The sequence below is a fragment of the Stigmatopora argus genome, chromosome 11, assembly GCF_051989625.1.
Source record: "Stigmatopora argus isolate UIUO_Sarg chromosome 11, RoL_Sarg_1.0, whole genome shotgun sequence".
In the NCBI taxonomy this organism is placed as follows: domain Eukaryota; kingdom Metazoa; phylum Chordata; class Actinopteri; order Syngnathiformes; family Syngnathidae; genus Stigmatopora; species Stigmatopora argus.
Window position 1 is genome coordinate 16517360 of NC_135397.1, and position 23457 is coordinate 16540816.

The 23457-nt window shown below is 39.7% G+C and overlaps 1 protein-coding gene across 3 annotated transcripts in view; it reads left to right on the forward strand.

Annotated features, from left to right (window-relative positions):
- Positions 1-6978: 6978 nt before the first annotated feature.
- Positions 6979-23457, forward strand: part of slc2a15a (solute carrier family 2 member 15a) — a 54089-nt gene continuing 37610 nt past the window's right edge. For 2 of the 3 annotated variants that reach the window (XM_077614067.1, XM_077614069.1), the window contains exons 1-5: positions 6979-7320; positions 7886-7984; positions 12138-12298; positions 18449-18573; positions 19710-19855. In XM_077614067.1, coding sequence (XP_077470193.1) covers positions 7276-7320; positions 7886-7984; positions 12138-12298; positions 18449-18573; positions 19710-19855 — 576 coding nt within the window. In that variant the 5' untranslated portion in view covers positions 6979-7275. The remainder of the gene's footprint in view (positions 7321-7885; positions 7985-12137; positions 12299-18448; positions 18574-19709; positions 19856-23457) is intronic. The other variant, XM_077614068.1, reaches the window with a different exon arrangement.

The window sequence follows — 23457 nt, forward strand, 5'->3', positions numbered from 1 at the left end:
GTAATCAGTACAATAACACCCTCGCTGGTTAGAAAAACAACAGTGTGAGGAATGCTTTCAAGGTAAACAAAGCAAAGCCGTATTTTCAAACAATAATGCGATTATCGCCATCTTCTGCTGGAGTCCCGTCAAAACAGTCCCGTTGTGTTCTGCCGAAAAGCGTGTGTGAAAACAATGTGTCCTCGAGCTGTGGGGCCTTGAGGAGACGATGTGGAGGAAAAGTGTCCATGGTTCCATGAATTGGTTTATAGCCTTATTACTTATTGAAAAATGCTTACAACACATATAGAATATTCATAATAATTCTAACAACAAGGGACAGTCTAACTGAGGGTCTTACACTATGGCTTACTAAACACACAACCCAAGAGAGAGGGAGCAGGATAAAGGGAATACATTACCCCATCACTAGTATTGGAGTTTTGGAGTATTTTTAAATGTTTTAAAATACTTAATACGTTTGCACAAACAACAGCTTTATTGCTTAAATAATCTCAATGTACTTATTGTGGCTGAAAGGACTTTCATAAATTCATCCATCTTTTTTTTGAAATTGTCTTATCTGCCATAAAGATAAATAGTTTATTTTTGTGAGGCTGAAAATAGTAATTTTGCTTACCAAGGTTAATGATGTCTTCAGTTGATCATTATTGTTGGAATCATTTAATGTATTTCATATTTTGCAGCAGTTTTTGTTTTGAAGGCGTTTATTAAAAAATGTCTCTGAAGAAAATTCTCAGTTTTGTTGTTCCCTTACATTTCATATTGTTAAAGGGAGTTGTCTCATCTCTTACTGTAGGATAGAACGACATTTTTTTTTAAAATCATGTTTTTTTTTACTTAAGTTTATAAAGTTATAACCAAGCTCTAAAGGTATTAGTAGGCTGATTGGATACTCTAAATTGCCCCTAGGTATGGCTGTGAGTGTGCATGGTTGTCCATCTACTTGTGCCATGCGATCGGCTGTGTCATGTTCTTTCGCTACGGTAACAGTTGTGTTTCAGAATAGGCCAACAGGTGGGCAGGGTCACCACACCTGCAACTGATGAACCCCGCTGGCATTTATGGACGCCTGCCACAAATAGCCTTTGCCGGAGTATTCCAAAGTATCCCTTACGCTTGCTTGCCTTCCTGCGACCCCTACACCTCGTTGAGACTCTTGACACCGGTATTCCGTGATTTATAATATAGTTGCCGACTCGGTCGTGCCTTGGTTATATTTTGATTCCCGGTATAGTTGCCGGCTTGGTAGTGCTTTGTTATATTTTGATTCCGAGTGTATTCTCCGACTCTGTCGTGCCTTGGTTATATTTTGATTCCCGGTATAGTTGCCAACTCGGTCGTACCTTTGTTTAATAAATTCTACCTTATGATTAAACGACTTCTCTGCATCGGTGATTGCCGTGGATCCACCTACAATCGCCTAGGCCAGGGGTCCCCAAACTTTTTCCCGTGAGGGCCACATAACTTTTCCTTTCTCTGATGGGGGGCCGGTGTCAGTTTGTAACAGAAAAAGTGTGACGATCGTCGGGGAGCTTAAAAAAATTATTGTTTTCTAGAAAGCCACACAACCAAATAACCCTTTCCAGGTTCTTTACAGAAAAAAAGTCAGGAAACAAATAATAATACTATTAATGAAATAAATAATAACTAAATAACCCTCTCTGAGTTCTTCACAGAAAAAACAGGAAATAAATAAAACTATTTATGAAATAAATACTAACTAAATAACTCTCTCTGGGTTCTTCATAGAAGATATTTATTCCTAATATATAAATCCAATTCAGAGTTGCTCCCCTCCACAGCTCTGGGTCAAAAAGAACAATTCTCAAACAGGTTGCAGTTTTTATATGCTTGAATAGTCCACGATGGTCCCAGGGCTCCGCCCTCACCTCTGATCATCCAGATGTCTCGGTAATACTCTGCTCGTGCATGCATCACACATGCACCGGTGGACGTGCCCGCGTGCATCAAAGGGAAACACTCTCCCCGCGCTTGTCACCAAAGAAGCAATGCAAAGCCCCGCTTCACTGGGATGATTTGTGGGCTCAGCGGGGGTGCAATGAACCAAACACAAAATTAAAACGTCCCAGTCTTCAAGGCCAAATAGGAAAAAAATCCGATAGCGTCTCTGGTATTGTTCAGAGGGCCGTCCCAAATGTGCTGACGGGCCGTATCCGGCCCGCGGGCCGTAGTTTGGTGACCCCTGGCCTAGGCGATTCCTAACAGGCTGGCCACCGATTCAAGGTGTCTCCGCCTCTGTAATATTTTGAGGAAAGTCATAAAATTATGCGATTAAAAACATTACATTACTTATTTTTGCATCACTCGAGGGTTCAGGGTCCGCAGACATTAACTTTTGATGATATTAGGTGAGTGTGAAAAATTAGATTTTGGAATCATTTTGGAGGTTTATGGGATTCCTGCTGATAAAACTTTTATGAGAATGACTATTGTTAATGTAACCGACATAGTTTTAAATTAAAATATTTTCAGATGTTGGTGTCCCTTGAGATTTTTTCAATGCAAAAAGTGTGCCGCAGCTCAAAAAAGGTTGGGAAACTCTGCTCTAAATTGCCCCTAGGTATGGGTGTGAGTGTACATGGTTGTCCGTCTCCTTGTGCAATGCCATCGGCTGGCCACCGATTCAGGGTGTCCCCCGCCTCTGGCCCGGAGTCAGCTGGGATTGGCTCAGCACCCTCTGTGACCTTAATTAGGATAAAGCGGTTCATAAAATGAGATGAGAAAAATTCCAACACATCAACAAGCGCTGGCTCTAGAAGTGACTGTGTTGTTCCCTTCAAAAAGAGTGCATTAAGCCAATGCACCTTCTCTGTCTGAGCCGCACACACCTTGAACTCAATACCAATTAACATACGTGAACTCCCGTTTCTGAACCTCTTCGCCAATCATTCTAAAGCCTGGCTGTCAGACGAACAAAATTGCGATCACAACGCTATCTAAAACTGTGCTACTTGTGTGTGTGTGTGTGTGTGGGCGTATGTGTGCGTGTGTGTGCGTTTGTGTGCGTGTGCGTGAGTGTGTGTGTGTATGTCTTGTATGTGTTTATCTTCAACCTACACAGGGACTAAAGATGGAAATTTGTCCTCGGCTACAATCTTACATAGTATTTACATTCATTCATTAACATGAATATGAATATGTTCATTTGTGTGTGCTATCCCTTTTTAAATAAATCAAACACATTTTTTTTCAATTATCTTCTTTACAAAATGAGTTCCATTATCACTATATATAGTTTCTAGAATACTATACCTTGGAATCATGTCTTTTTATAATGCTTTGGCAACAGTTAATGAATCTGGTTGTTTTTCAGGAAATATTTCAACCCATTTTGAAAAAGCATCTATGATAACTAAACAATATTTTTCCCTTCAGTTTTATTTACTTTAAAAAAATCCATATGGGTTGTTTGAGATGGATATGTTGATTTAGGGAATTGACCACGCTACGGCCATAAATTGTTAGGGGTTTATGTCGAGCACAGATCAAACACGCTCTGCAAAAATGTTTTGAATATAGGTTAAATCCCGTGACCGGATGATTCGCCTAATGACGTTTCGCCGACGGACGTTTGACAGACGGACAGGTCGCCGAATGGACGTTCCACCGAACGTTCATTCGGCCGAACGGAGGTTTCGCCGAAACGGGATTCGCGCGCTCGCCCCGCCCCCGGATCGTGTGTGTACATATTTTTCAACCTCGGCCCGCGGGCCATATACGGCCGTTACAGATAACATTCATTTAGGAATAACAAGGGCATATACTGCCCCCCGCAATAACAAGGGCATGTACTGCCCCCGCTGGACATATTTCTAAATACAAGTACGCACTACATTAATATGTGCTGCCATTTTTTTATATTTTTTATTTTATCCTTGGGTTTAAAGTAGTAGCCATTTGGAGATCACGCAGAACAGTACGTGACAGAAGAAATAGAGAAAATAAAGTAATAGTAAACTTACACCAGCATAGAAAACGTTGAGATTAATCTTTGAATTAAGGTTCTCAGCAAATCATTTTGAATATATATTTCCTAAAATATGGCAAATGGCTACTACTTTAAACGCAAGGATAAAATAAAAAATATAAAAAACATTGGCAGCATGTTTTGCTATCCCCTTATGGAATGTTCGAGAAAAGACCTTGCTGGGAATACCACGCACTAATAAAGGTTGGCACCTCGCATTTCAATGTATAGTGTCAGTTGTCCATCCAAATGTATCTCGTCTGATAAGCAAACTCAAATTAGAGCAAAGTGATTGGGAAATAAGAATACAACAGGCTTATGGCGGTATTATGCCCAGACAGACCAAAAAGTCATACGCAGCTGTTAATGAACGGTTAAAAAAAGCTCACAGATGACTATGAAAACCCGGATCGATTTCAAAACAAACTACAGTACCTAGAAGCCATTGCGCTTAATTTGTAAGTTTTACTGTTTTAATAAAAAAAACTGCCACTGCCATCTGTGAATTCCCTTTGTACATAATTTGTAAGTTTGTATTGTATTTGTAATTTTTGTACATAGTTTGTATTGTATTTGTAATTTTTATACAAAATTTGTATGTTTTTTACTGCTTTAATAAAAACACCATCTGTGAATTTGCTTTGTCTTCTTTTTAATAAAATATTTTTTTGAATGGCATCTTATTGATAATGTGTTTAATATTAAAAAGCAAGTAAAATGATTATCTTTGTACTGGCTCTTGACTAATTCATTTAAACCATCTCTATTTACTCCCAAACGTACTTGTATTTAGATATAGGTCCAGCAGGGGTCAGTACATGCCCTTGTTATTCCTAAATGAATGTTATCTGTAACGGCCGTATATGGCCCGCGGGCCGAGGTTGCGAGGGGCGAGCGCGCGAATCCCGTTTCGGCGAAACCTCCGTTCGGTGGAACGTCCATTCGGCGACCTGTCCGTCTGTCAAACGTCCGTCGGCGAAACGTCTTTAGGCGAATCATCCGAGTACCGTTAAATCCAGAAATTGCATAATGGCGTTTGATGAGAGATGCCATTCCCCCCATTGAGACATGTGTTTTCCCATGGCTCAATAAAGGAATGTGTGGTTGAGATAGCAAAATAGCCATGAAAGACAAATGTCTCGCTGGAGACGCCATGTTTGTTTGTAACAGCAATGCTGCAACGGTATGTGGAACCTTAACAGTTAAAGAATATAAAAGCACAAGAAGAACTGCATTCCACTGTTAATGATGCTGCTATCACAGCCCGCACGCAATGTGGCAATGCTCATGCTACCCTATCCAATTCTGATGAAAAATAAGCCACTGGTTTCATTTTATTTCCAAATTCTTGAACCAAACCATGTCATATATTCCTCTTCAATCCACCATTTGGACAAAATGTTTCCTGTAATCAGGAAGGGCTAACGTCATGGTAGATACAAGTGCTTGTTTAATTTTGCAAAACGCCTGAATCCATGATGCACAGTAATTTGTCATAAAAATTAGATCATTTGTATCTTTGTTCGTAGTCTTGGAGCCTGTAATATTGTCACTTTTCTATCTTCCAAAATTGTTCTACCCCCCTTCCTGCGGTCATGTCCCAAATATTTTACGTTCTTTACACAATTGTAATTTTATTTCGTTTACTTTTTGACCTTCTTTGGCTAAATGTCTCAATGTACTATGTCAGAAGGACCATAGTTTAAGAGGAACTCTTTTTAAAAGTTCTTCCTTTTCTTCTTCAAATAGGTTTTCGTATATATTAGAATATTCCAGTCAGTGCAAATGAATTTCCATCTGCACTTGTAGTGAGAGCATTTGTTTACAAAACGTCTCAGTTTGTTCATTGTAATTGAAGGTTTAAGCTAATTTACAGTCAGGCCCCCACATATACCTATTTCTGACTTCATTATCATTTTCAGCCCCTGTGATGAAGAGCATTTGTATGAAAATAGCTCCCATACCTAAACCCTTACTCCAATTTCTACGTGATTCCCTTCAAATTACTCCTAAATACAAATGAGAGCTTGTATACATACTGCATGAACTACACGCAAAGATTAAACATTTGGACAGTAACACAAGTTGAGTTATTTTTGCTTTTCTCAAAACTGTATTTAGGATACAATGATCTGTAATTTGAAGCCATTCACGTAGAAACTGGAACAAGGGTCCCTTATTAATTAAATAAATCAAACTAGAACTCAAACTAAGCGGTTCAAGTTATAGGGTATTAAAACTCCATCTTTTTGTGTGCCATATTTATTACTGATCATTTGGAGAATATTTGGGAGTTTTGTGCCAATGAATAATATTTTCTGAACTAAAAACGCTTTCATTACAAAGTAGTAGAAGTAAAGTCAAAAACTGCATATAATTCAAGGCAAATGATTGGGACTCTGTGATCACTCACCAAAGAACACACAGACCTCTTTTATTCCTACCAAATAACTATTTACACATGACCGCTGTGTGATTGCACACACACATTTTTGGATTAGGTGCAAAGCTTCCTGTAAGCATTCCTAATATAATTTGTCAAAGATTATGAAAATATACACTGTTCTTAAATGTTTCTACTAAAAATAAAATGTTCCCATTGAGATTTGACGGTGATGGCATGACAATAATTTGTCAGAAATATTAATAATATAAAATGTATATAATATAATAATATAAAATGCATTATACAAATTACCAAAATGATTACTACTGAAGTATTGAATACCCCAAAACGTTTATTCTTGTTTTAGGTGCAAATTTTGCATTACTATAATTTGCCTACTTATATTTTTGTGTCATACAAAGCTAACACCTTTAAAAAAAATGTAAAAAAAATAAACATCAAGTCCAGTGCTTCTTACTGCCCCTCCCTACTTCCTATTAAGCTTTTTTCCTTGTTTGTAAAAGGTCACATTCCCTTCTTTCCTTTTATGTTTTTTCTTTTGTGAATGTCTGTTTTTTAATGTATTGCCTGGTACTGTGGTCTTTTCCTATTTCAACACCCTTTTCTGGATTCCTTCTCTCCTTTTATTTAAATTCAGTTACATTTAATTAGTTCCAGCAGGTCTTTCTCTTCCTCTGTCACGCTGGAGTCTGTCATGTGATGACAGTGTGCAGGCTTGTTTATGGGATTTCGCTCCATTCACGAGAAACCTGGCCTTGTGCTTATGAACGGACCCAGTAATGTTGTACTCTTATGTGACTTCGGTGGCCATGCAATCTCATGAATTGTAGAATGAAATTGTTCTTTACTGTCTGGACTGTGAAAGCAAAATTTTCAAATGGCCGAGGAGGTTTTGATTCCACTAGCTGGCAAAATAATCCCGGTAAGTCAAACTTTAAACTACTTCCACATCAGAACTAACTGATGAGTGGCTTTTGGTTATTTGCATGCATTATTTTTGAGACTTTTTCAATTTTTAAGAGCAAGATTTTTCTGTTGTATGTCTACTCAAAATGGATATAATAATTAATAAATATAATATTAATTAATTATAATAATTAACAATAAAATAATATTATTGATTATGAACTTTGTTTTTCAAATAGTTAATACTAATTTATACATGGATCATGGTTCTAAAATTAGTTTCTGTTCCTGCGATGAGAGAGTGTCCGTTAACTGGCTCTCAACTATGACCTTCCTTGGTGGACTTGAGGAATGTGAATAATTGCTTATAATAATAGGTTCAGGACAAAATACAGTCTCATTTCAAAATAATACATAGATTGTTCGAGCTAAACTAATAGCCAATATGTCAAACAATTCCCATTAGGCAATAGGCTCTCAGTAATGTAAGAATAAAGACAAATATTCAGTGCTGCATACAAGTTTTATGACAAATAACCGCTAAAAGACAGATTTCTGTTTTATTTTCCTTGTTTACAAAGCATCTTACTGGCTCATTGTTGGCTGTGGCTTTTCTTACGTCTTTTGGGAGTTCTATGCTTTATGGATACAATTTAGCTGTGGTCAATTCTCCAGCCGGGGTAAGTAATCTACACTTCAGTCTAAAACTATTTGAACAGTGAGTTGAATAACATCATTATTTAATGGAAACTAAAAACATTTGTGTTCACCATTGTCAGATGTTCGTGAAATTGAGAGGCAACATTTCAGATTTTACTTCCACGTGCATTCATCTCTGCATCTTACACAATTTAGAGCATTGTTGTACACTGGTGATTTCTTTTCCCCCATGATGACTAAATTCCTTCCACATGTATGTGTAACCAAAATTAAAACCAGCGAGCTGTCTATGATTTCAATTTTGAAGAAGAGAAGATGGAAGCTCAATCAGAGCCAGAGCAAACACAAATGGGATTTATACCCACAGATCAGTACCATATGGCATGTTTATTGATTAGCAGGTTCTCCAAACAAAATATTCACAAACCTAAGGCGTAATAAGTGGGAATGCTGCATTAAAAAAACCTCACCAACCGCATATTCAAAGCAGACGTAACTTTGACCAGTTAAATCACATGACACTAAAGTGATACATAATATGCCCAAAATTAATATGATATGATTACATGTTGACATGACCATTTGCGTAGTACAGTAACCACATATTATCAATACCATGAGTTAGCCATGTGCGCACCATTACTGAGCATTTAAGTGAATTATATTATGCAAGAGGCGCCATACTGAAAAGAACAGTATGTAAAGGTGAAGGTTATTTGTTTAGAGCAGGGGTAGGGAACCTATGGCTCGGGAGCCATATGTGGCTCTTTCCATGGGTACATATGGCTCTCCACTAACCTGTGAGGTAAAATATGGAAATCATTGGTGAGAGAGCTGAGTCCCGAACGCACTAACAAGAGCATCACTGCGGCGTCGACACTACCTGTACCCCTATTTTAATCATAATTTTGTTTTTTTACTCTTCTGCATGCATGATATCATTGATACTGATTTTGTAAGCCACCACATAACAATGTTGTCAAAAGAAATCAGAGACTTTTTGTACGTTAAAAGTGATGAAATAACAAAAAAATAAAAATTACTCTTTCATATATTTTTACTTTTCAATTCCGAGAATGGCTCTCAAGAAATAACATTAGAAAATATTAATTGTTTATGTCTCTCTCTGTCAAAAAGGTTCCCGACCCCTGGTTTAGAGGGAAAATGTACACTATGGTAGACTTAAAGGAGATGGTCAACACTTCCGGTTAGCTCCACACGGTTATAAGCATATGAAAAGACTGATGTATTAATATCGAAGTATAATCTATATAAAAAAATGGAAATAATTTAATTACTGTACTGACAGCGAAAATACTTCCTCTCCGCTTGATATAAATTTAAAAAAAAAACATGTTAATGGGAAATTTTGTCCAAGTCCTCCTGCACAGTCCAGACCTTGAAGGGCAGCCCCCTTTCAGCGAGGTACAGCTTTGCGTTTGGAATAAAACAATTTAAGAACCAGTCCTTTGTGAGGGCATTCGTGATCCAGGCTTTCCTGTTGCTCATCCAGTAGACAGGCAGCAAGGTTTTGTTCTTATTTTTTAAAGCTCTACCATGAAGCCAGAAGCATTCCCACATATTATTATGTTCCTCACTTTCAGTTCACCTTTGAATTAGAATGTTCGGATAGGCATCTTCTTCCAAAAAAGTCCAGTCTCATCCATGTGAAAAACTTGATCCAGATGATAACCAAAGATTGTCTTCTGTGAAAGATATTCTGAATGTTTTTATCCGTTGTTCACAGAGAAGTTGAGAGTAAAGAGTAATTCTTAGGTATTTAAATTCTTGGACTACATTGATTGTTTTACCTTGGACAAAAACAATGGGGTCCCTGTTAGTTGTCGCTCTTTTTGAGAAGTACATACAGACAGTGTTAGATATATTTAAATGTAGTCAGGATTTTTCAAGCCAGTTATTCACGCTCGCGATTGCATCTGTGAGTTCCTGTGCAGCATGTTTTTTGTCTTTCACGTGGACATATAGAACGGACAAACCGCTGGTTAATCTTCAAGAGTTGTAAACCCGGGAGTGTAGGCTCAGCTAACGGATGTGTATATAAGGCTAACTCAGCTAGCGCTGTGGGCCCAGCTAACCCGGCAAACGGTCTGGGCTTGGCTAATTTAGATAATCATCCTGCTCTACAGCCTCGCTTCTGCTTCCTTTCCCGACGCCGTCTTCGCCGGCCAATCCTGATAATAATCCACGGTGGTCCAGTTGATCTCACTATTTCTTTTGGTATATTGCGCGTGCAATAGAAGTCGCTAGAAACTGTAGTTATGTGCCGGAGACAAGTAGAAAAGTATAGAGAGTTTAAGGCTGCATGCATTGGGGCCGCCATCTTCGCTGCCTCTTGGTCTGCCGATGAGGTTTCTTCAGACAGTGAAACACTTTGTAGACCACACCTCTTCTTAAACTTTTCAAACCAGCCCTTGCTTGAAATAAAATTACGAGGCTCACTCATGGCACTGGAATGAGGCTGAGGTTCATCTTCATTGTCTTTGTCAGGAGCTATGTAAGCTATGGTAAAAGGTCTTGGCTTTGCTTCTAATCATGTTGGTATCCAGAGGAATCTTCTTCTCCCTACAGTCCGAGATCCAGACCGATAGCACATTCTCCATCTTAACGATGATTTTATTCCTCATGGTTACCACTTGCTTGGTGTCCTTGGAACAGGATATCGTGGCCCTCTTCCAAATGTTAGCTCATTCCTTTTTCACGGTAGATTCATCTTTGATGCCTTAGATGACGCAGAATACTTAGGAGGTATTTTAAGCTGCAATTCAAAATCCAAACAATGCTGGAAATAGGCTTGGCATAGTCTTTTTGTGCGCAATGCGAAATGTAATCTGAAGAAAATGAAAGGAAAGGTAAGATGACGTCCTTCTTGACTGTTTGTATTATTTGGCGCATCATCCTTCCTCTACGGTGGAATTTCGTTTCTTCTTCTGCGCTCAGTGCCACCCAATTCATCGCCGAAAAAGAAGCGGTACCCAGACTTCCGCCATTTTTTCATCTCCTGTCTTCCGCTTGCGAGTTTCAGCGTGAATTTTGACATTTCTAGAAACGTTTTAATATTTAATATAAAAAGCTGCAATGTGCTGAACCCGCGAAGTGGTGAAAGATCGCAGTATATCGGATTGCCAAAAACAAGCCATGTTACACAAGATAAAAGTCTCTAATAGCCTCTTGAAAAATGTATTTGAGAAGTTTGCATTTGATCCTTTTATTAGATATTATTATTGATTAGATAATATATCCTCGATCGTTGACAGCTTCCACCCTGCCCAGGAGTGTGCTAACCCTAAACAGCTGCTGGGCCCAATAAGCAGGGATAGATGACACCGACTCGGCCCACTTTCAGGGAATTTATGAGGCCAGCCCCATGCTTCTTCACGGGCCGGACCGGACGACCGCCGGACCGGCCAGACCCATGCTTTTTTACAGGCTGGTCCGGAGGCCCGCCGGTCAAGGCCCCCATCCCTGTGACCCTTTTGAGGATAAACATTATGAGTGAATTTAAAATGAGTGTCTGGTGCCTTTTTCTTCAGCCCCATGAATTACCATGTTTCACTAAAAGATCAGTCTCCTGTCAGAGTTAGGCAATGGATTTATTTTTTTAATATTTTTTCTATTTTTTCTGATACAATTAGATTTGTCTCATCTCATCTCATTTTCTGAACCGCTTTATCCTCAATAGGGTCGCGGGGGGTGCTGGAGCCTATCCCAGCTGATTCCGGGCCAGGGGCGGGGGACACCCTGAATCGGTGGCCAGCCAATTGCAGGACACAAGGAGATAAAGGCCAACCATGCACACTCACATCCATACCTACGGGCAATTTAGAGCTTCCAATCAGCCTACCATGCATGTTCTTGGAATGGGGGAGGAAACCGGAGTACCCGGAGGAAACCCATGCAGGCCCAGGGAGAACATGCAAACTCTGGTGGGACGTGACCTGGATTTGATCCCAGGACCCCAGAGCTATGAGGCCTACGCGCTGATCACTTGGACCACCGGGCCACCAGAAATTAGAGTGTCCTAATAACACTTTCTTTTTATTTCTCTGCATTTGTTAAGTTGTATCTCAAAATGTGATTCCTTTATTGGATTCTGTTTCTCTTTGTCAGTGTTTACTTGCAAAAGTAATGTCCCATCCTTCTTGCTTTATTTAGTATATAAAGGACTTCTTCAACAAAACAGCATTGAGTCGCAATGGAAAAGGACTCAGTGGGGAGACCCTGACTTTGATGTACTCACTCACTGTGTCTGTATTCGCTATTGGTGGTCTACTGGGTTCGTTGATAGTGGGTGTGCTGGTAACTCGCTTTGGGCGGTAAGTACACTTTTTCAAATGTATAATGCAAATTTAATTTATTCATAAATGACGGTATAGAATATTTAATATATTGTGAAACAATATTTAAACCAAAATCTATCTTTCAAAAAGTAGCATGTTTTAGCTAATGTTATATTCATACCAATGATTATGTCTGATCTTTTAGTGTGACTGTTCATACTGCAGTTTACCATTTACCAAAATTCACTTGTAAACACGTGTGCACTGTCTTGCAGTCTACCACATACTAAGTTAACTGCTCTGGCATGCATAGAAGTATGAAACAATACCAGCCTATATATGCTGGGAATTCCTTTACCTTCTCTAAGTGTGTAAACTCAAGCTTTGAGCATTTGCAAGTATTATCGATGAGTATGCCTGACCAGAAATATAATAACTTGTCACTCTATTGTGTTAGTTTTAAGCATAACACTGATTACACAGATTAGAAAAACTAGTGTACACTGCACTTAGCTTAGTCATTTTCCCTTGAAATTAGTTGCATGAACTACGTACGCAACAGCACCGCTATTTTGTGAGTTTTTATTTTCATCATATTTTCACTTTGGTTTGCAATGTTTTAACAAAAATAACACCCAAACATTGCTTAAATAGGTAAAATTTGTCACCCATTTTTTAGAAATTGACCATCAGTTTTCTTACTTTTTCCTAAAAGGCATAGTGCTGCTTCTGTATACCTGTACATAAATGTATACACATTTGCTGTGCTATGCGTGTAACTGAAAACTGAAAATCATTTGACCCATTTTTGAAAAGAGTTTTTTTTTATAGTGCAACAACTGTCTTTTGGTTCTAATAAAAAAAAAATTACAAAAAGAAAGAAGATTTGAATCACTGAAGCACAATGTCACTGAGCCCACTTTTACACTCTGCTAAATAGTATGCTATGATCAACCATGTCAAATGTGGCTCTGAGGACCTGATTTAAAATAACAGATAATTTGCCTGCATTATTGTTCCACTGAAAATTATTTTAGACTTGGTGATCACAGTCTCATTACAGGGGTGTGACCGAAATCCAGATGAAATAAGTTAAAGAGATAGTTTTTTTTTTTTTTTGTAGAAAAGTTTTTCTTACAACAGTTTCAGATTCTTTGGAAGCTCTCCTATTTGGAGAGAAGTGTTTATGACAAGGGTGCTCAAACTTTCTTTGCTCAAGATTTACTTTTCAAGAAGCCAACCTACCACAATCTACCATTTTCTCCGGGCTACTGACAAAGCTCAGCAGTTATGTATTTTCGGCAGTGCTGAACAGCACGGGACCTATTAAAGAAATCATCAAGTCAAAAGATCTACCCATATATATTTATTTATTTGTACCTTACAACTTATATATACAAAGTGGTACCTCGAGATACGAGCTTAATGCGTTATACAGAAAACAAGAAGCACCTGACTGCACTCCACTGATTGCACTTGTAGGACACCAGATTGGTGAAAAGGTGCCCTCTCTATGGGTTGGAATGAAAACCCACAGCCACTGCGGCCCTTTGTGTAATAGTTTGCCCACCCCTGAGCTAAACTCTCAAAGATTGACTTGGGGAACAACATAGGAAGACAGGTGTTTTAATTGTTGAGCTAAAACTGCACACAGCTTGTTATAGAAAATACTGCCTTTATTCATTTCATAAATTATCTCTGAAAAATATGATTCTCTTATATTATTCAGTTCCTAGTTATATCGTTGTAAACACTATTTATAGATGTGACAATTTGTTTTTTGGCAACCTTTAGTCGGCTTGCTTGTTTATGAACCACTGTGGCATTTATTCATGGTAATAAAAGTGTCAATAAAAGTCATAACACTGGAACTGATACGTTTAATGAGGGAATAGTCATAACACTAGCTGGCCTAAAAAATATCTGAATCACAGACTGATGTTAATTATGTTTTGTCCATGAATACATATCAATAATTCCAAATTGTCTGTCAGCTTCCTTTCATTGCTTTTCCCCTGGTTGCGCTGCTTCCGGATGTGTGTTTTCATATTTAAGCATCTAACCAATCACATTTCAGCTATTTGTTGCCAGGGTCAGAAATCTGCCTTGAGGCCTTCACAGTCAGTTCTGCAAGCCCCGATGCATAAAACAAGCGTCGATAAAACTATTGCTTTAACCAATCAGAATTCGATTTGGCGACCCCAAGGCCTTCTCGCAGGCGTAGGGATACGTCATTGCCTTGTCGCAGGCGTAGGGATAAGTCATCGCTTTCACCAACTATGATTGGCTAGTGATAGAGTGGACTAGCCAGAGCTACCAAACTGGTAGATCGCAAACTCCACCCACAATGGCCAACAGTGGCAAAAACAAATGGATTCTGTTGCAGATTTCTCTCACAAAGCTATTTTCCAGACAGACTTTTACAGAAAAAAATGGACATCATTAAGAAAGGGCGGTCAACTCCGAAGCTAGCAATTCTGTTACAGCCGGGAAAATGGTGTGTGCGGCACTTTCAGAGCGCTAACTTAGCTCCACAAGCAAATAGTATATTGTTGTTTTGATTTAAAGCCATTTTCAAAACGGGCTATGCCAGAAATATGACAGGACAGGCTCGACTTTCATCATTAGCTTCGATGGCGATAGGAAAGAAGGAAGAAAGAAAGGAGGATGGATATTGTGTAAAAAGGATTTTTGGTGAGTAAAATTACAAATATGGCTAATTCCTAAATAATATTTCAATTGTGGGCCCGGTTCTCATACCTGAAAGGCTCCAGTGTTTGTATTTAAGCTCCAGTGTTTGTATTTAATCACTAAATGCTGCTAGGATGTGGATTTTATCCCAGTTTAATTTTTGCCATTTTACCATTGACGTCCATCGCTGTCTTTTCCCGAGGAAATCACCCCCCTGGCCTGGTTGTAATGTCTCAAAAGCTCCAGTATTTGTATTCAGTCAATAAATGCTGCTAGGAAGTGGATTTGACCTAATTTAATGCATTTTTTATTATTTCACGTATGGACGTATCGACGTTCACCGCTGTCTTTTTACCAGGGAAATGATACTCCGGGCCCGGTTCTGATGTCTAAAAAGCTCCAGTATGTTTTTCGTGTTTTACAGCCCTTCTATCTTTTTTTAAATTACATTTTAACATTTCTTAATACATTCCTCTTTACTTTACTTTGTACTTTATACTTTTTACTTTAATGTTTTTCAGTGGCGGGCGGTGCATTTTCTGGTAGCGCCTTCAACGTATCAATCCAACCCTCAAAAACTATTTTATGGCTATAAAACCTCTACTGCAGCTACAGCTGCGACACATAAAAAATAATCAATAAATTAATGCACAAAAATTGGGTTAAATACACTTCCTAGCAGCATTTCATGATTAAATACAAATACTGGAGCTTTTCAGACATTAAAACCAGGCCAGGGGGTGATTTTCCCGGGAAAAGACAGCGATGAACGTCAATGGCGTACGGGCAAACATTGCCCAAAAATGGAGTAAAATCCAGCCAAAAACAGCATTTATTGATTAAATACAAATACTGGAGCTTTTTAGATATCAGAACCGGGCCCGGAGTATCATTTCCCCGGTAAAAAGACAGCGATGAACGTCGATACGTCCATACGTGAAATGACAAAAAATGCACTAAAATTAGGTAAAATCCACTTCCTATCAGCATTTTGTGATTAAATACAAACACTGGAGCTTAAATACAAACACTGGAGCTTTTCAGATATCAGAACTTGGCCCACAATTGAAATATTATTTATGAATATAGTCATATTTTACTCACCAAAAATCCTTTTTACACAATATCCATCCTCCTTTCTTTCTTTCTTCTTTCCTATCGCCATCGAAGCTAATGATGAAAGTCGAGCCTGTCCTGTCATATTTCCAGCATAGTCCGTTTTGAAAATAGCATTAAATCAACACAACAATATACTATTTGCTTGTGGAGCTAAGTTAGCTTGCTGAAAGTGCCCCACACACCATTTTCCCGGCTGTAACAGGCTTGCTAGCTTCGGAGTTGACCGCCCTTTCTTAATGATGTCCATTTTTTTCTGGAAAAGTCCGTCTGGAAAATAGCTTTGTGAGCAAACAGAATCCATTTGGTTTTGCTTCTGTCGGCCATAGTGGGTGGAGTTTGCGATCTCGGCTGCCTCGGGTACTGCTTTGGCCCGCCTACTAGCCAATCATAGTTTGTGAAAGCAATGACATGTCCCAGCCAGCAAAATGCTAACGCCTATGAAAAATCATTGTGGGGTTGCCAACTCGAAATCTGATTGGTTAAAAGCAACAGTCTAGTTTAATGCAGCAGAGCCCGCAAGAACTGATTGTGAAGGCTTTGAGGCAGATCTGATCTGGCAACAAACAATGGCTGAAATGTGATTGGTTAAATGCTTCAATATGAAAACACATCTGGAAGCAGTGCAACCAGGGGGAAAAGCAATGAAAGGAAGCTAACAGACCATTTGGAATAATAAGTATTGATGGACAAAATATAATATGATTCAGATATTCCTTAGGCCAGCAGAGAAGGCCTTGAAGGCCCTGACGGCCTGCCACTGATATATATATATATATATATATATATATGTATATGTATATATATATGTATATATATATGTATATATATATATATGTATATATATATATATGTATATATATATATATATGTGCTAATGATTAGCGCCTGCAGCACTGCCTAGTTGAGGTGCCACCAGTCTGAAAGACGTACCTTCGTTCTGCAAATATATTAGAATTGTCAATGATGTTTATTTATTTAACAGCACATGTATCTTTACGACATTGGTTTAGCATTATCACTCTGCTGAATATCTTATTCTACCGCTGAACTCACTGATCCAAAATGACCTTTGACCTGAAATGACACCCGGAGCAGCTGCATTGCCACTTCATCATGACAATAAAAAAGTCTCAGTTCAATCCTTGCAGGTTGCATATGTCTGTGTACGAAAAAAGAAATCACGAGAGCTCTCACGAGATATTACGCGATAACATGTGGGACTTCGACAAAAACATGTATAGTTGGAATGTAACGTAGGTTCCACCGTGAATACTTCATCAGACTAGTGAAGAAAAATGTTTAAGGGTAGTCGTTGTTTTTAGTTTTTTTTAATCAAAAAACAAACAATTGAATTTAAATTAGGTATTTTTTTCTGCATGAGGACATAACAAGCTCATAAAAAATATATATATTTTATTTGTTCATGAAAATGGAAGGGCGGCCCAGTGGGACGAGAGGTTAGCGCGTCGGCCTTACAGCTCTGGGGTCCTGGGTTCAAATCCAGGTCATGTCCATCTGTGTGGAGTTTTCATGTTCTCCCCGGGCCTGTGTGGGTTTCCTCCGGGTACTCCGGTTTCCTCCCATATTCCAAAAACATGCGTGGTAGGCTGATTGGACACTCTAAATTGCCCCTAGGTATCGGTGTGTGTGTATGGTCGTCCGTCTCCTTATGCCCTGCGATCGGCCGGCCACCGATTCAGGGTGTCCCTCTCCTCTGGCCCGGAGGCAGCTGGGATTGGCCCCTGCACCCCCCGTGACCCTAATGAGGATAAAGCAGTTCAGAAAATGAGATGAGATGAGATGAAAATGGAAAATATGGACAAACTTTGCTATCCTCGTTGACAGCGGTTCTTTATTTTGCAAGGAAACGGGAAGTTTTATTTGTATCAGTACTAAGTTTCCTTTCCCCTACAGTGCGGAATTACATCGAATTCATGCGGTCGGGCCGCTCCTTACAGAAAAAAAAGACTTGTGCGTCTTGCCCACGATTGGATCCGTCACATCCTAGACATTTTGCTGGGGGTAAAATTTGTCAGATTGATTACTATGCTTGTGAATACCTATGATATCGTGAATGCAAACAAACTGTATGCAGTAAAATCTAGGGGTGTGACTTGTTAACTCAGTGGTGTACAGCACATATGGAATGACGGGGCGCCAATTGAAAAAAACGATACAATTTCAAACTGGAAAGAGATAATTTTGGATATTTTTGGTTAAAAAACTGTCTGACTGGAGTGGGACAAATGCTAAAAAAAATGAAATTCCGTCATTTCAGCCTGGAGCGTGAACATACCTTAAATATTCATGTTTTAGTATTATACTGTTCCCGTACTGATGATTGTATTGTTCACTTGCGATCTATTATAATTCCAGGAAAGGCACTGTGGTAAAAACAACAGTTCTGGTGTTTATTGCTGGCTCATTAATGGGCTTTAGCAGAAGTTGTGGTTCACCTGAGATGGTCATACTTGGTCGTTTCATCACAGGGATTCACTCAGGTAATTACATATATATACATATGTACATATATATATATATATATATATATATATATATATATATATATATATATATATATACATACACACATATATATATACAGACGCTCCCCTACTTACGAACGAGTTAGGTTCCGAGAGATTGTTCATAAGTTGAATTTGTTTGTAAGTTGATTCAGTGCTATATTTTGTATTATAATTTATGTTTAAGGCCTATATAAGTATATTGAAGGTTTATATAAGTGCATTTGTATGTTTAAGGCTTGTATAAGTAACACGCATTGGTTTGTACTGAAAAAAACATTTAATAAAATGGAGAGAATATGTACAGTACTGTAGATATAGAGAGAGAGATTTATGTATTAGAAACTGGCCGAAAGAAGCGATCTAACGACGATTGCACAGTTTTCTTCTTTTTTTCATCATAAATGATGCGGTAGCACTGTATGGCATCATTCAATTGATTTGCAAAATTTGTGCAACGTTCAATATTTGGGTCCTGCTGCTCGATCTTTCTGTTTATAAATGGTACTGACGGTCGAACGATTCAATGCCCGTGAAACGCTCACCACTCTCACGCGCATCAAGCTTCGTTATTATTGCCACTCGTTTCAAATGAAATGGCTTGCCTCTTCCTTGCAACTCCCTCAATAGAAGACTTTCGCTTTTTACCAACCATATTCAATAATGGATGCACGAGATATTTAATGACACAAATGAAAAAGGTTCTTTGCCCACTGGAGATACGTTCACGCACTTCCGCATGCAACGAAGAAGGTAGATGCTGGGTGAGCTGAGCCCTCACAGCGCCATGCCTCGGTATTAGCGGCGGAAAGAAGCACTACTCGGAAAAAAATACAAAATTGGACTTAAGAACATTTTTCGACTTAAACGCAATTTGCAGACATGTTCGTATGTACCGTTGTTCGTAAGTTGAATGTTCGTAAGTAGGGGAGCGTCTGTATATATATATATATATATATACATATCTATATCTCTCTCTCTCTCTCTCTCTCTCTCTCTCTCTATATATATATATATATATATATATATATATATATATATATATATATATATATATATTTGTGAATTCAATTGGGTTGCCATATAGGTCATGTATCTTTTTTATACTACAGGAATTTCTTTAAGTGTAGTGCCAATGTACCTTGGTGAGATAGCACCAAAGAACCTTAGAGGCTTTCTGGGACTGGTGCCAAGTATCTTTATTGGCACAGGAGTCTTCGCTGCCCAAATCCTTGGATTACATGAATTGTTAGGAAAGGTATGTCTTGTGACTATAACTCCTGGTTGTGGTCAATTTTGGCATGTGCAAAATGTATGGCTGAAGATTTTTTTGGGGGTGAATTCGCCACATAGAGAAAATAATCATGCTTTTATAGTTACAGAAGCACTAACAAACTATACTTGTTTCCTCACCACTGTCATTAATAAGACAATACACAGGATATTCTTGATTCGTACATTTCAGAGACCCAGACATGACATGAATGAAAATAAATTTGCTTGTGCACGTACTTCTACTACTTACTGCGGACCCTACTCCTTTCTTTGAATGAACTAGTTCTTTGTGTGAACGAACTGGTACATTGTGTACAGATTCATTCCTTGTGCACAGGGATTCATACTTTGTACGCACGAAGTATTTATTTTATGTGCAAAAAATAGATGCTTCTGAGCTCACTAAGTAGATCTGGCACCGTCTGAGGCACAAGGGTATAAACGTCGAGTGCACTTAATTTGGTCTTTTGGCTAAAGCTACCAAGATTGACAGCGTAGACATGATCAAATTTTATTGTAGGCTTGGAATGAGCAAAAAGATATTTTTTAAAACCTGTCATTGCGAGGAGTCATTATTATTAAGAGACATTGGAACAGAATGCTGAGAGGGAGTCGCTGGTTCCTCCACCCGTTGGCAATATGTCTGTAGATGGAGGTTGTTTGTTGAGTGATGTGGTGACCGTGGGGTGGACCCAGTTTTATCTTTAATGTTTTTACAACTTTCCTTGTTCTGTTAGCCTGGCTTCTTTCGGCTACTTCTTTTTTTGGAACCATTCAGCCATGCCATTCCATCATGGGATAAGATGGAAGAGCTGTCGGCGCTTACCAGCAACGGAGTTCAGGAGTTCTGCCCTGCTGCTGTTTTCTTCAGCTCCAGACTACTGAGGAACTGTGCGGATAAGCTTGGAAGAGTGACTCTGCATATTCTCTACCTCGGTCACAGTCTGCAGAAGTTCCCCATCTCGTGGAAGACTTCCTGTGTGTGGTTCCAGTTTTTGTCCAACTTTACATCTTTTTGAGTCTATCCGTTTTTGCTACCGAAACTCGTAGCTCGTTTTGTGTTTTTGCTGCTTTTCTGTCTTAATGATTTGGTGATTCTTAATGATCCCATTGACTTTGATTTGCTTTGTACTTTGTGCTTTTTGCTTTTGCTTTGTTGTTCTGCAGCCTTTGACTGTACTGTCTAACTTATAACTATGCCTTTTCTTGCTACTGTCACAATGAAATTTCCCGAATACGGAATAAAGTTATCCAATCCAATCTGTCCCCATTTTTCTGGACTTCTTGCAGTCCCTCCCTTACAGGGGGTGTTCCTCATCCATCCTTCGGGTTTATATTGCGGCGGTCTTGTCTCACTATGCCAGGGTTTCCGGTGGCTCAATCGGGAGCCACGAATTGGTCTCCTCAAAGAGGCTCTGCGGCTCCAGCCACACAGGCATCCATGTGCCCCACCGTGGAATCTATAGTTGGTCCTCGATGGATTGTGCCAAACCCCATTCGATCCACTGGATTTGACTGAGCTTAAGGTGGTGGCCCATAAAGCAGCCTTCCGACTAGCCATTGTCACTGCTAAGCATTCAGTGAATTGCACGCCCTTTCAGTGAGCCCGCCGTGCATGTTGTGGCACCCCGACTTTGTATCCAGAGTGTTGACTGGCTCGCATTTTAATCATCCTTTAAACCTTGCCGGTATTGCCCACCGACTGGTGAGGGCGCGGACAGACCAGAGCGTTTGTACCAAGTCAGAGCCCTGTGGGCTTACGTGGACACAACAGCGAGTTTATCTGACTGTTCATCTGCTGTGGGTCTTACGGTAGAGGCTCGGCTCCCTCTATGCTGTGCCTTTCTTATTGCCTCCTAGTCATCTCCTGGCACATTTTTCATGTTCTACTCTCTGGATGTCACCACACCCCACCCTGTGGGTGTGGTCTTCAAGAGGGGGTTTGTGTCAGGTAATCTTCGTGACCTCAATGCTATTGGTCATTCAGTGCTTAAATCATCGCCTCTGGCGGTCAGGAGAGATGAAATAGACTGAAAGTTACGTATGTCACTACGTGTTGGGGTTATTCTGGGATGGTATTATATGTTAATTAATCATTAATAGGTAATGAAGCTATATTTTAATTTGGGCTATATTTTAAGTTGGGACCGAGCAAGCTCGAGGACACTTCCCCCCACAGCTGTTTGAGGCCATTTAATTGTTTTCAGGACTATTGACCGAACAGGACACTATGTTCCAGGAGGACTGTTGATCTGAGTTTGCAATGAAGATCTACGAAGGACTCTTAAATTGCTTTGACTTGGATTCCGGCAGATGGCGATAATCGAATCAACTTCCGAAAATACTCGCATATTGTTTAAAAATACTGTCGCTCTGTTTACCTTATATGCTTATTTGTGCAAATTAATTTCACCACTTTTAAAGTAAAAAAAAGTATTCTATTGGTGCGTACGGGAATCAACTCTCACTAACGGTTTCCATATTTTTAGCTCACAGGTTAGCAGAGAGCCACATGCACCCATCAAAAGAGCCACATATGGCTCCCGAGCCATATTTCCCTACCCCTGCTGTAGGGACTGAAACCACGGTTGATCTGGAGGTTGGATTGGATTGGATAACTTTATTCATCCCGTATTCGGGAAATTTCGTTGTCACAGTAGCAAGAGGGTGAGGATGCAGAAATGTATATCTATCTATATATATATATATATGTATATATATATATATATATATATCTGCGGAAGCACTCCTTCCTGCAATGAGGGTGCAGCAGTCTATTGCTGAAAGAGCTTCGGAGAGACTCCACAGACTCATGCAGGGGGTGGGAGGTGCTGTCCATGATGGACATCATCCTGGTCAGCATCCTCCGCTCTCCCACTTCCTCCACAGAGTCCAAAGGACAGCCCAGAACATAGCTGGCCCTCCTGACCAGCTTATTCAGCCTGTTCCTGTCCCTCTCCGTGCTCCCGCATCCCCAACAGAGCACTGCATAAAACACTGTAGATGCCACCACAGTGTCGTAGAAAGTCCTCAGCAGTGTCCTGCACACTCCAAAGGACCGTAGACTCCTCAGTAGGTGGAGGCGGCTCTGGCCCCTTTTGTACAGGGCATCTATGTTTGTGAACCAGTCTAGTTTGTTGTTGAGGTGAACACCCAGGCACGTCAAATTCTCCACGATTTCAATGTCTGTACCGTGGATGTTCACCTGAGTGGTCTGTTGAGGATTCCTCCGAAAGTCGATGACCATTTCCTTTGTGTTACTGGTGTTGATGTAGAGGTGGTTTTGCCTACACCAGTCAACAAAGGCTGTGATGACTCCCCTGTACTCCAGGTCGTTCCCGTCCGTCACTCGTCCAACAATAGCGGTGTCGTCAGAGAACTTCTGGAGGTGGCAGGTGTCTGTATTATGTTTGAGGTCTGATGTGTAGAGGGAGACGAGGAGTGGGGAGAGCACTGTGCCTTGCGGGGCCCCCGTGCTGCAAGCTACCACATCAGACGTACAGTCCTGGAGTCTCACATATTGTGGTCTGTCCGTGAGGAAGTCGATGATCCATGCGGCTAGGTGGTTCCTTACTCCAGCCTCTT